General features: G+C 34.1%; 1 protein-coding gene across 1 annotated transcript in view; it reads right to left on the bottom strand.

The window, feature by feature from the left end:
- The window catches only part of LOC113898891 (triadin-like), a 92867-nt gene that overhangs the window by 77766 nt on the left and 2137 nt on the right, over positions 1-12964 (bottom strand). The window contains exons 4-5 of the mRNA XM_027552194.1: positions 12313-12339; positions 4731-4778 (exon numbers count right to left, since the gene is read on the bottom strand). Coding sequence (XP_027407995.1) covers positions 4731-4778; positions 12313-12339 — 75 coding nt within the window. The remainder of the gene's footprint in view (positions 1-4730; positions 4779-12312; positions 12340-12964) is intronic.

Below are 12964 nucleotides of genomic sequence, written 5' to 3'. Positions count from 1 at the left end.
ACTTTATCACTGTTTAATTTACCTGCAAAGTTCCAGCCTATAGCAAACTTCAATCTCACTTTTATTACAAAGATACCAAAAGATGCTTTCTCAAATTAAAGCTAGTGGCTTTAGTATTTATGTCTTACTATATAATACTATTGAGGTAACATTGATTAATAATGTTATGTAACTTTCATGTGTACAAGATTATATTTCTACTTTTGAATACATTACAGAATGCTCATCACCAAAAATTTAGTTTCCAATCATTACTATCGTATTTACACATTCATCCCTGCTGCACCTTCCCCACGATTCTGATCTCTCTATCTACATGTTAGGTTTTGTTTTCTTTGTTGACTTATTTTAGTTTTCTGTTTTCTATATTCTACTCATGAGTAAAATTAGGTGATACATGCCTTTGTCTGACTTAATTCACTTGATGTTACTTGCATGTGCCACAGCACTTTAAATATGTCTAAAATTAATCTTGTCTTCTCTCACAAAATAGTTTATTTTTATCTTTCTTTTTTATTTTTATTACTCATTATTACTCATTTTCTTACTCATTTTCATTTTTATCATTTCATATTTATATTAAATAATATTCTTCTAGTTGTTGTTGTTTAGTAGTTAAGTTTGTCTGACTCTTTGTGACCCCATGGACTGTAGCCCACCAGGCTCCTCTCTCCATGGTATTTCCCAGGCAAGAATATTGGGGTGGGTGGCCCTTTCCTCCTCCAATATTCTTCTAGTACTCAGATTCAAAACTTTTTATTAGATAATTTCTGAATTTTTCCCTTGTAAAGTTGGACAGTTGTCAAGTTCCATAGAATCTATTTTATAATAGTGCTCATATAATATCCCTTCTTTCCAATTTCATGACTAATATCAGATCCTAATGCACATTGACTACATCATTGCCAAAATGTCCTAACTAGCCTTAGTTCAGTCAGTCAGTTGAGTCGCTTAGTTGTGTGCAACTCTTTGCAACCCCATGGACTGCAGCATGCCAGGCCTCCCTGTCCATTGCTAAATCCCAGAGTTTACTCAAACTCATGTCCATTGAGTCAGTGATGCCATCCAACCACCTCATTCTCTGTCATTCCCTTCTCCTCCCACCTTCAATCTTTCCTAGCTTCAGGGTCTTTTCAAATGAGTCAGTTCTTCACATCAGTTAGCCAAAGTATTGGAGTTTCAGCTTCAGCATCAGTCCTTCCAATGAATATTTAGGACTGATTTCCTTTAGGATGGACTGGTTGTATCCCTTGAGAGTCCAAGGAACTCTCAAGAGTCTTCTCCAACACCACAGTTCAAAAGCATCAATTCTTAAGTGCTCAGCTTTCTTTATAGTCCAACTCTCACATCCATACATGACTACTGGAAAAACCATAGCTTTGACTAGACGGACCTTTGTTGGCTAAGTAATATCTCTGCTTTTTAATACGCTGTCTAGGTTGGTCATACTTTTCTTCCAAGGAGCAAGCATCTATTAATTTTCTAAAGCAAAAGTCTGAGTATCATTCCTATACTTACGATTCTTCATTGACTCCCTAGTGCTCATAAGATAGAGCTGAATTTTAAAATCAGGCCCCCTTACAGCATTATTAGCACAAGTTGTATTAATTCATATTGTATTCTTGAGATTGTTATTACTCTTCATAGACATGCAGTTTCCCTCTGCTTTGCCTTCCTCTGTTACCTAGGCCCAAGATACTCTTTAAACTAATTATTATATAACTAAAGTCTACCTGTTATTTATGGCTTAAATTTAAAAGTCACCTTTTACAGCAAATCTTTTGCTTTTCCTCAGGTAAGAATAATTTTTAAACTCCTATGGCATTTTATCTCTATTTATCTATTTACGCTGTTGGCTTTCAAACATAAACTATGATCATATGGAAAACATTTAGCTGAAAGCAAAAAAAAAAAAAAAAAAGAGGCCTAAATAACTCATGGTGTCAATCAAGATTCATATATTCATGATTTTAATTGCTCAAGTAATATCTGAATATTTCCTTAAGTTTTCACATAGTGTATGACCCACAAGTATATGTTGAATGAAAATGAAAGGTATTTGAAAACTTCAAAACAAATATAAAACAGTAAGATAATTATCATATTGATGATTTAATACTATATATCTCCAAATAAAATTTGATTTTAAAGCAAGCTTAAGATTAAACAATTTATACTAGATATAAACTGGCACATTGTGATTAATTTAAAATATTTAATTATTTTTCTAACTTTGAACATTTAAAACGATTGTAAAATCAGTAATTTCCACTTAACATTGTAACACAGTTCCTAGTTCAAGCCTCAATATAGAATAACAAAGTCCAGTATCTTAAAAACAAAGAAAGCCTAAAGGAGATTGGGGGCTGGTTACTATATATATGATAAAACAATATATATTTCATGTGTGATTAATCATCACTGATAAGGAGAAATGAAACTACCTGACAAATGAGAAGAGTCTCCTTTGAATGTTATTTGTCACTTGTCAGACTGGTCCCTACCTGAGTTTCAAAATGTTTATGATGGCTTTGGAAGGAACACTTGTTTCTGTTCATTTTCTATAGCTGGAAGGAAATCTAATACATAGAGTCATATTTAAATTAATGATTGAGGTATGAGATCTAATTAACTAGAGGCAAAGTAAATAATGCCAATATTCCATTTTCATAAACAGGTTATTTACCTCCTTGCATTTCATTCTGAGCCTAGCAATCAGTTCTAATTAATCCCAACCAAAATGTTTGGCCTTACTCTAAACTCAGAGATCATTCTTGGTTGAATATTTCAGTGAATTCACTTAATTAAGATTCAATGTTAATTCAGTATGTCTGTTTACTCGAATGGGACTTGACTAACTCCATATTATGTGTGCTCATATTTCTACCCTAAATATCTAGGCTCCAAGTGATTCAGAATCTGTGTATGGGTCAGCTACTAGTTTTCGAATCTTTCCTTTTAACTCTGTCTCCAGACTGTCTTGACAATCAAAGATTTCTTGACGCTCAATATGTGAAATCTAATTCCAGATAAAATCCATATAACTACTACTTGGACATCCCACTGGTTTCATTCATGGCTGAAGATTTTGAATACAATTCTGCCTTCCTTCTGTTCTTGCTTTAACATATATAGATGTACTTACCTTATAGTTACTTACTAGATCCATGTACCCTGTATCCATTCCTAGATTATGACTTTCTCTGAATCTGTATTTAGACCCTTAGCCTTGTTATTGACACCATGGAATTATCCATTCTGAAGCACCCAGGTTTTACTCACACATTACACTTAATGCTGACAAGCAAAAGTGATTTTAGAATAAGTCCTCATAAAAGAATGACATATATTAATATGGGCTTCCAATAAATTCAAGTCTCTGCCACTTACGGCAAATTGATACCTAGTAAAACATGTCAATGAAACAGGTATCGTGGTCACTTATCACAAAAATGACATCACAAATACTAGGTTACTAAGAAAAGAGCCGTCTAGGAAACAGATTTTATTTCTGTCTACTATAAATTCAGAATAATAAGTAGAATTATATTTGAAAAAGAAAACCCATTAAATAATTCAACTGATTCTAATTAGGTATTATCAGACAGTACAGTTTATATTTCCTTTAAGTACCTTTTAATTTTTTGTCTTTCATTAGTATATACATGTGTATAGTAACTTGTACACTAATTTATATAACTAACATATTAATTTATAGTTTATTAACTAATATATACATTTATCAATGTATCCACATATTCATTTATATATATGTATAAATATAACTTGGGAATGTGGATATGTATCATATATATTTTATATCTCCCTATAGTCCTGATACATATTTTCCTAAAGAGCATATGCAATAAAGAGCTTTTAAGAAGAAAAATGTTAAGTCATTTTAGTGGCATATATGGGAAAGGGTATGTGTGTAGTGTTTGTGTGTGTGTGTGTGTGTGTGTGGAGGATAGGGTTGCTAAACTGTGTCTTGAGATTCTTACAAAGACACTGCATATATTATTGATTTCATTTCTATTTGTAAAGCAAAATCACAAATTTAAAAATTATCCCAGTTTATTTTGAATGGAGAATATGTAAATTTCTCATCATACTGAATATTTTTAACATATATTAATGTTCTTAAAGTTATTCTTTAGAGTGTCAACTAAGAAGAGTCAATATTCACATAATGGTTGCTTCTGATTAGATGTGACAAGAAAAATGGATTTAAAAACTTAAATTCCAAGCTTCCTAATATGTTTCCTTCCAGGCAAGCATCCCAAGGAATGTAATTTCTAATCTTACACTATTCTTACATAAAGTGAGCATTGTTCATGGAAGTTCTACTGGTCAAAGTTCTGTTTGTTCAAACCCTAAACATATAAATCAGTGTACTAAGTTTGAATGCTCTCCAGATGATTGGATCCTGTGGAGTTTACACAGTTGCATTTCTTCACTTTATTTTCAAAAACTAACTTAAAATTGGACTATAATTACTATCTCTAGTTTATGACCCTAAAAGAATAAAAACGTTTGGCATCAGAGTACTGAAGACAAAACCGTGTTAAATAGGTACTACAAATCTTGTGAAAGTGACTTTGTTCCATATCAGCGAAATAGTAAAATCAATAAATAAGGCTCTTCTATAAGCATTCAACAATACATTAAGTTAGAAACTTTAGCATAAAGATGTTACAGTCATGACATCTTTTTCTTTAAGCTGCACTGACCTTTTTTCGATGAGGCAGAACCAACCTCTTCTTTGGTTCGTTCAGTCTCTGTAAATTCAGGTATTAAAGAACAAGAAATGGATATTAGACATGCCAGGTCAATACCTTATAGTATTCGAAGTCAGACAAGACTAAAACTACCTAAAGGATAAAATGTATGTGGCACCTAAGAGCAAAGCAAGCAGCAGAGAAAACTTAGCTTTAACGTGCTTGAATTTTTTTGTAACCAATTGTTAAATAATACAGAAATTCTCTTCCAAGATACAAACCTTGTGAAAAATGCATACCTTTCCAATCCCCGGTAAGCTTAAGTAATACAGTATCACCAAAGCCTTTGAAACCTCTTATTTGTCTTACTACTCTTTGCATATCTCTCTCTTTATCTCAGAATATCATTGCCCTAATTTCTGTATAAATCATTTCTTTATTTTTCTGTAGTATTTTATTACATGAATTTATCTCCAAACGAAGGTAAAGCCATTATACACAGGTTGAGTTATATTGTTTAGTGATAAAACTTTATATAAATTGAATTATATTTTTTAATTCTTGTAATTGGCTTCCTTCAAAATGTGCTGAGATGCAGTGTTAAAATAGTTTAACGAGACGGCCTACTAGATTTTAACAGCTTTAGTGCCTTTACTGGTCTACATAAAGAAACCAAAGGCAGAGTAAACAAGATTTTTCTTGAATCAAGAAAATGGTACTCAAGAGCAATTATCGTAAGAGCCAAATAACTAAATTTTCCCAAATAAGGCGATATATGTCATAGCCAATTAATATTTTTTTGCTTTGCTTCCAGGTAGTCTGTACAAAACCTTTGCCCCAGCCCCTACGAGTGGAGTTGCCCTCCTGTTTTTGTCACTGCCCTATTTGATCCACCGTTTACTTAAATAAGCTGTTTAACTTTTTACACAAGTCATGCTGATAGGAGTAGCTGTAGTTGACTGCTTTCACTGCTGTGTAGTGTATCCCACTGTATACACATTCTACATATTATGGATCCATTCCCCTGCCAATGAACACTGGGTCCTGTCCAATTTTGTGTTATTATAAATAATGCTGCTATGAATATTCCTGCATATGAATCCTGGTGCAATGTGCAAGAATTTTCTTAGAAGTGAAAGTGCTAAGTCATAGCATGTGCTCGCGTTTAACTCTAAATAAATGCCATATTTTCCCAAAGTTTTACATTCATACCAACAGTATATGTAAGAGTTTCTATTGTTTCATAGCATAACCATCACCAGAATGAACATTTTCCTCCATTTTTGGTCAATTTGATACGTATAAAATAGTATTACTGTGATTTTAAGAAAATTTTCATTATTAGTAACACACTAAATCTATTTTGATATATTTTCAGGCCATTTTGTGTCTTTATTGTTTTATTTTTGATACTTGCTTATATCTTTTACTCATTTTTTTCTACCCACTATTCTATCCAGTTCTTTGTCCTTTATTAAGAGTTTTTTTTTTTCACTACTAACCTCTAGTTACTAATATATGCTACAAACATCTTTTCCACATATGTAGCTTGTCTTTTGGAGAAGGCAGTGGCACCCCACTCCAGTACTCTTGCCTGGAAAATCCCATGGACGGAGGAGCCCGGTAGGCTGCAGTCCATGGGGTCGCGAAGAGTTGGACATGACTGAGTGACTTCACTTTGACTTTTCACTTTCATGTATTGGAGGAGGAAATGGCAACCCACTCCAGTGTTCTTGCCTGGAGAATCCCAGGGACAGGGGAGCCTGGTGGGCTGCCGTCTATGGGGTCGCAAGAGTCAGACACGACTGAAACGACTTAGCAGCAGCAGCAGCAGCAGCTTGTCTTTTATCTCTTTATGGTATCTATTGATTGGATTTAATTTTAATATAATAAAATATATTAAACTCTTTATAACTTGAATTTGCATGTAATTTTTGAGATTCAACTGTATTTCAAAAAAATATAAAAATATATCTTCCTATACTTATTTAATGCCTTGTTTTGTTCAATTCCTAAACCATCCAGAATTGATATTTTGAAGTTGTACAAAGTACAGTCGTGTACGACTCTTTGCAACCCCGTGGACTCTAGCTCGCCAGGCTCCTCCGTCCATGGGATTCTCCAGGCAAGAACACTGGAGTGGGTTGCCATTTCCTTCTCCAGGGGATCTTCCCGACCCAGGGATTGAACCCAGGTCTTCCGCATTGCAGGCAGACGCATTAACTTCTAAGCAACCAGGGAAGCCCTAGGAATAAATTACTTCTTTGCAATAAATACCAACTGCATCAGCAATACTCAAAAATAATCTCTCCATTCTCTATTGAAATGGCTGTTTTTTCTTACATCAGATTTTGATCAAGTGGAATTATTTTAGGTCTCTTTTGTCCCTGTCCTACTGGAAAACTTTAGATCTGCCCCACTATCATGCTACCCTTTAAAACGCAATATCAAGAGATTGCTTTATTAATAAGACTCAAGTCACAAAGCACTTGTCTCAATAGTCATATATTTTAGTGTTACTTTGCTGTATTCATTATACTTCCATAAAATTTATTTCTGATTTTCTCTTTGAAATTCTTTCCTCTTCCTCCCTGCTGCCTTGTTCTAAACTGAACTCAGATTCTTCTACTAGTACTTCTTTATCTAGCTTGGTTTTCTTTGAACCAAACTTGATGAATATTCTTAAGCTCCAAACCATGACATTTTCCAGTTTCAGGATAGCACCCAGGACACCAACTGTGGCTTTATAAGTAGGATTAAACAAGAAGCATATCTTGCCCTACAATCTAAATCAGTCCCAGGTCTATCACAGTCTAGTTTTTATGGTACGTAAATTCCCAAACCAGCACCTGGCATTGTATCAGTGCTATTTTAAGTTCAATCAGGCAGCATCATATGTGATTTGGGTAGTGATCATATAATTTATCATCCAAACTAAGCAGGTGAAAAGAGTTGCTAGTAATTATTATTCTGGAATAATATGAATATACCCAGTCTGCCCTAAATGACTGAGATACAGTGTCATATAGGACATGCAACCTGTGGTCTAGACACATCTCACTGATATCAGATCTATTAGTTTAGGCCTATAGATCTTTTTCCCCAGCAATTTCCATGACAGAATATTTAAACTGAGTAAAAAAGCCATGTCACTTTCTAAGTAATATAAGCTGTTCCCAAATAGTCTTCTAGTATCATATATTTGAATAAATTCAAAGGTACTTTATTTTTAAGTTCTGCATACTGGATATTCCTGGAAGATCATGACATATATTGGTAGATCAAGAGATAGATGTGTGTAGATGTGTGACTCACGCAGGTTAGGTATTGACATGTAGTTAAGGTGATAAGCAGAGTCAGGCTTGGTGTCTGAGCATAACAAAAATCTAGTGTGGTGCTAAAATCAAGAAATGAAAAATTCCTGATTGTTGTCATTTAATTCAAATTTAGACCCACAATTAAAAATAACTAGACTTTGGCTCTGATCTTGTCTTTGTTATCTTTTTTACTCATAATTCAAACTGACCACAGGCTAGTCAAATATGCACAAGAAAACATTATCAAAGCCCTGCTGTCCTTGATAAGAGGAATGTATGGCAGTACTCTACAAGGGTTTGAAGAATACTGGTCCTTGAAGTGTTCTTTGGGAAAAAGAGAATGATGTCTAATGTATTTGCTAAGCACTGTCTACTATATTCCCTCTTGATCACCAAGAGTAGTGTAAAAGATCTGCATCTAAAAACCTACTTGTTTCATCCCCTTCCTTCTTGAAAATAACTAGTCATAATCATCAACCCCTATATCATTATCCAATGTGGTGGTAAGGAGTTGGGGGGGATGTGCAGTGGACTGCAGGAAGGAGAACTGGGTGTGTTGAGGCTTTTTTTTTAATGCAGTATGACAATGGAAAAGGTCAATTTTCATTCCAATTCCAAAGAAAGGCAATGCCAAAGAATGTTCAAACTACTGCACAATTGTACTAATTTCACATGCTAGCAAGCTAAAGATCAAAATCCTTCAAGCTAGGCTTAAACAGTACATGAACTGAGAACTTCCAGATGTATAGCTGGATTTAGAGAAGGCAGAGGAACCAGAGATCAAACTGCCAACATTTTGCATTGAAGAGAAAAACAAGAGAATTGCAGAAAAACATCTACTTCTGCTACACTGACTATGAGAAAGCCTTTGACTGTGTGGATCACAACTAACTGTGGAAAATTCTTAAAGAGATGGGAATACTAGACCAACTTACCTGTTTCCTGAGAAATCTGTATGCAGGTCAGGAAGAAATGGTTAGAACCAGACATGGAACAATGGACTGGTTCAAAATTGGGAAAGGAGTACGTCAAGGCTGTATATTGTCCCTCTGCTTATTTAACTTATATGCAGAGTACATCATGTGAAATTCCGGGCTGGATGAAGCACAAGCAGGAATCAAGATTGCCGTGAGAATTATCAATAACCTCAGATATGCAGAGGATAACACCCTATAGCAGAAAGTGAAGAGGAACTAAAGAGTCTCTTGATGAAGGTGAAAGAGGAGAGTGAAAAAGCTGTTTAAAACTGTTTAAAATTCAATATTCAAAAAACGAAGATCATGGCATTAGGTCTCATCACTCATGGCAAATTAGATGGGGAAACAATGGAAACAGTGGCAGGCTTTTTTTCTTGGGCTCCAAAATCACTGCAGATGGAAATAGCAACCATGAAATTAAAAGACCCTTGTTCCCTAGAAGAAAAGCTATGACAAACCTAGACAGCATATTAAAAAGCAGAGACATTACTTTGCCAACAAAGGTCCGTCTAGTCAAAGCTATGGTTTTTCCAGTAGTCATGTATGGATGTGAGAGTTGGACCATAAGGACTGAGTGCTGGAGAATTGATGCTTTTGAACTGTGGTGCTGGAGAAGACTCTTGAGAGTCCCTTGGACTGCAAGGAGATCAAACTAGTTGATCCTAAAGGAAATCAGTCCCGAATATTCATTGAAAGAACTGATGCTAAAGCTGAAGCTCCAGTGTTTTTGCCACCTGATGTGAAGATCCAACTCACTGGAAAGGACCCTGATGCTGGGAAAGATTGAGGGCAGGAGGAGAAGAGAACAACAGAGGATGAGATAGTTGGAGGGCATCATCAACTCAATGGAAATGAGTCTGAGCAAACTCCAGGAGATAGTGAAGGACAGGGAAGCCTGGTGTGTTGCAGTTCATGGGGTCACAAAGAATCGGACTCAACTTAGTGATTGAACAATAACAATTATAATGGAATCTTTATCGACCTGCAGAAATTGTAAATCTAGGTTTGTCATCTCTGTTGGTAAAAGGCACTCCTGCTCCATCCACATAATCACTGATGCATAACTTTACATGTGGAAGCAGTAAGTGCCCTTCCGTAGTGCATGCTACATCACTGAACCTGAATGATTTCTCTTTTCTTCAAGCTTATGACACCATGAGAACATCCACCCTGTACTGATACAGCTCCAAAGTAGTCTAAGTCCTCCAGTGTTTTTCTTATACTGATTTTGGCTTCCTTAGGACCTAGAACAAATAATTCTACACCACAAATTCAATTCACATTCTAGTTATTTCCTTTAATTGAGTGCTGAAGACAAATTACCTTTTACTTTTCCCATAGATTTGCACTAGTGGTGTCAATCTCACCTTTCCTTGTTAACTCAATTATCCCATAAATACTTAATTTATATTAAACTATACATCTCACTTCCTCACTTGCTCTCATAACTTAAGATAATGTAAAATCATATCCTGAATATTCAGGTTACATACAAAATACTATGTGCCCCATACTTTGTAAGTAACAGAAGGAATTTTCAATAGTATTTGTAATGTGATGACTTAGGCATTAACTTTATAAATATCTCACCATATATGGAAGCTATGGAAATATTCTTCTGTTGTGTGGTTTCAAGATCAAACAAAACAAAACAAAACAAAACAACTTCTTATTTGGGGAAATGGACAGTCACATTGCTAGCAGAGATTTTAAATAATTTATGAATTGTTTTTAATTAACTTTATACTGGGAGATAATGCCTATGTCAAGTTCAAATCATTCAACTATATAAGGAAATGGATATCAATTCTTTTGAGACTTTTATATTGAGTCTAAGATGATTTGGCAAGCTAAATTTGTTAATTTCCTGCAAAAGATGCTGATCTCTTCAAAACTTGATTGGATAGTGTTTCATAGATAGCAGAACTTACAGAATTTTTTTTTTCATTGCAAATGAGTATTTTTATCTAAATGTCACATTTTCCTAGGAAGAAAATGTTCATTTTCAGAGTAATCTCCAATCTAAAGTTCTGAACCACTGCAGCAAAATTATCAATTTTGTTTTATATATTTTCTTGATTATGCATTTCTACAGACTGAGTATTAGCATACTAAATACTCAGTAATATCAAGTTCTAATCAGCTTATATTCAACTAAAAATTTTCATGAAAACATAAATGGAATTTTAGATTCATGTTACACCTTTCCTTAAGGTCTAAAATGTCTATGTAAACACTTTTAACTGTAATTTTTTAAAAAGACACCAAGCTACACAACATTATATCTTCCATTTTTCTCTGATATATTCACCAATGACATACTCTGTCTCAAAAACCTGGCAGTAAATAAAACATGCATTCTCTTTTTGTACTAGTACTACCGTTAATACTTATGTACCTCTAAATCAAAAGGAAAATATAAACATATTTACACCATGCATAAAAATGTGGTTTGATCTTAAATCTTATAGACAAAGTTTAGAGAAGCTGAAAGAATATTTTTTTTTCTAAGCTCACACACCATTTTTCCTAAAATAATTATCATTAATGACAATCTGTTAGATACTTCATCTAATTGAGAAATACCAACAAAGAAAACAGCATTTATTCTTTAGTGTATTGTCAAAGTTTCACAGATGCAAATGCCACAGTATGTTACAGCTACCAGTTGATAGCTATTAAAAATCTAAGGTTCAAGATGAAGGGGACATATATATACACTTATGACTGATACATGTTGATGTATGGCAGAAACAAACAATATTGTAAAGCAATCATCCTTCAATTAAAAATATATAAGTTTAAAAAATTTTGAAGATAAAAGCCTTAAAAAATTATGATATTGTAAGAGTAATAAATAAATAATAAAATTGTAGGGAGCTTCTTCATTCCATTAAATACACAATAACTTTCACTAGTAGACAAATTATGTTGCCTCCTGGTTTGATCAAGTGATTAACCATTAGGAAAACTGTCTATTTGTTTAAAAAAACTGAAGAGATCACTTATCATTCTGTACAATGGGAAACAAAAATACAAACAATTCAAAAAGATGTTATGATCTAGACAAATTAACATTTACAAATGAAAGTTCTATAGGTAAATTTTGAGAAAAACTGATTCACAAAACAATACAAAGTTGAGTAAGTATGCATATTTGTTTAACACAACACATAATCAGAGCAAGGAACATTTGGTAAGTCAGCCTTAAAAATTAGCATTAGCATTGTCTAAGCAGAAAGTTAAATGAGTAAGCTGCTGAAATACGCTTTTTGTTTTTTCAAGTTTTAGTCAACATACTTGCTTTAATGTGTTTTTCACTTGGAGCTGTTAAGGACAAAAAAAAAATAATAAGATCTAAATCAGTTATAAGTGTCCTTGGATCTCTCTAAAATAGTTTTACAGCTATTTTCATTTTTAAAAAAGACTATATTATAGCCTTGTAAACTAAAGAAAAAAATATATCTGAGAAAAAGAACATACAATGTTGTGCTATTTTCTTTTATAAAACTTAAATATATTAGGGCTTCCTTGATAGCTCAGTTGGTGAAGAATTTGCCTGCAATGCAGGAGACCCCGGTTCGATTCCTGGGTCTGGAAGATCCACTGGAGAAGGGATAGGCTACCCACGCTGGTATTCTTGGGCTTCTCTTGTGGCTCAGATGGTAAATCTGCCTGCAGTGAGGGAGACCTGGGTTCAATCCCTGGGTTGGGAAGATCCCCTGGAGAAGGCAAAGGCAATGCACTCCAGTATTCTGTCCTGGAGAATTCCATGGGGTAGTAAAGAGTGGGACAGAACTGAGCAACTTTCACTTCTACTTTTATGAACCACAGATTTCTGATATTCATATACCTTCTCCCTACACAGAATGCTCATTCATGACTCATTCATTTTGTTTTCCATTTTAAATTATATAAGAATCTGATTGATTTTATATATAAGCCAATGCAG

This window comes from Bos indicus x Bos taurus, chromosome 9 (genome assembly GCF_003369695.1).
Source record: "Bos indicus x Bos taurus breed Angus x Brahman F1 hybrid chromosome 9, Bos_hybrid_MaternalHap_v2.0, whole genome shotgun sequence".
Classification (NCBI taxonomy): domain Eukaryota; kingdom Metazoa; phylum Chordata; class Mammalia; order Artiodactyla; family Bovidae; genus Bos; species Bos indicus x Bos taurus.
This window is presented reverse-complemented; position numbering and strand designations above follow the sequence as displayed.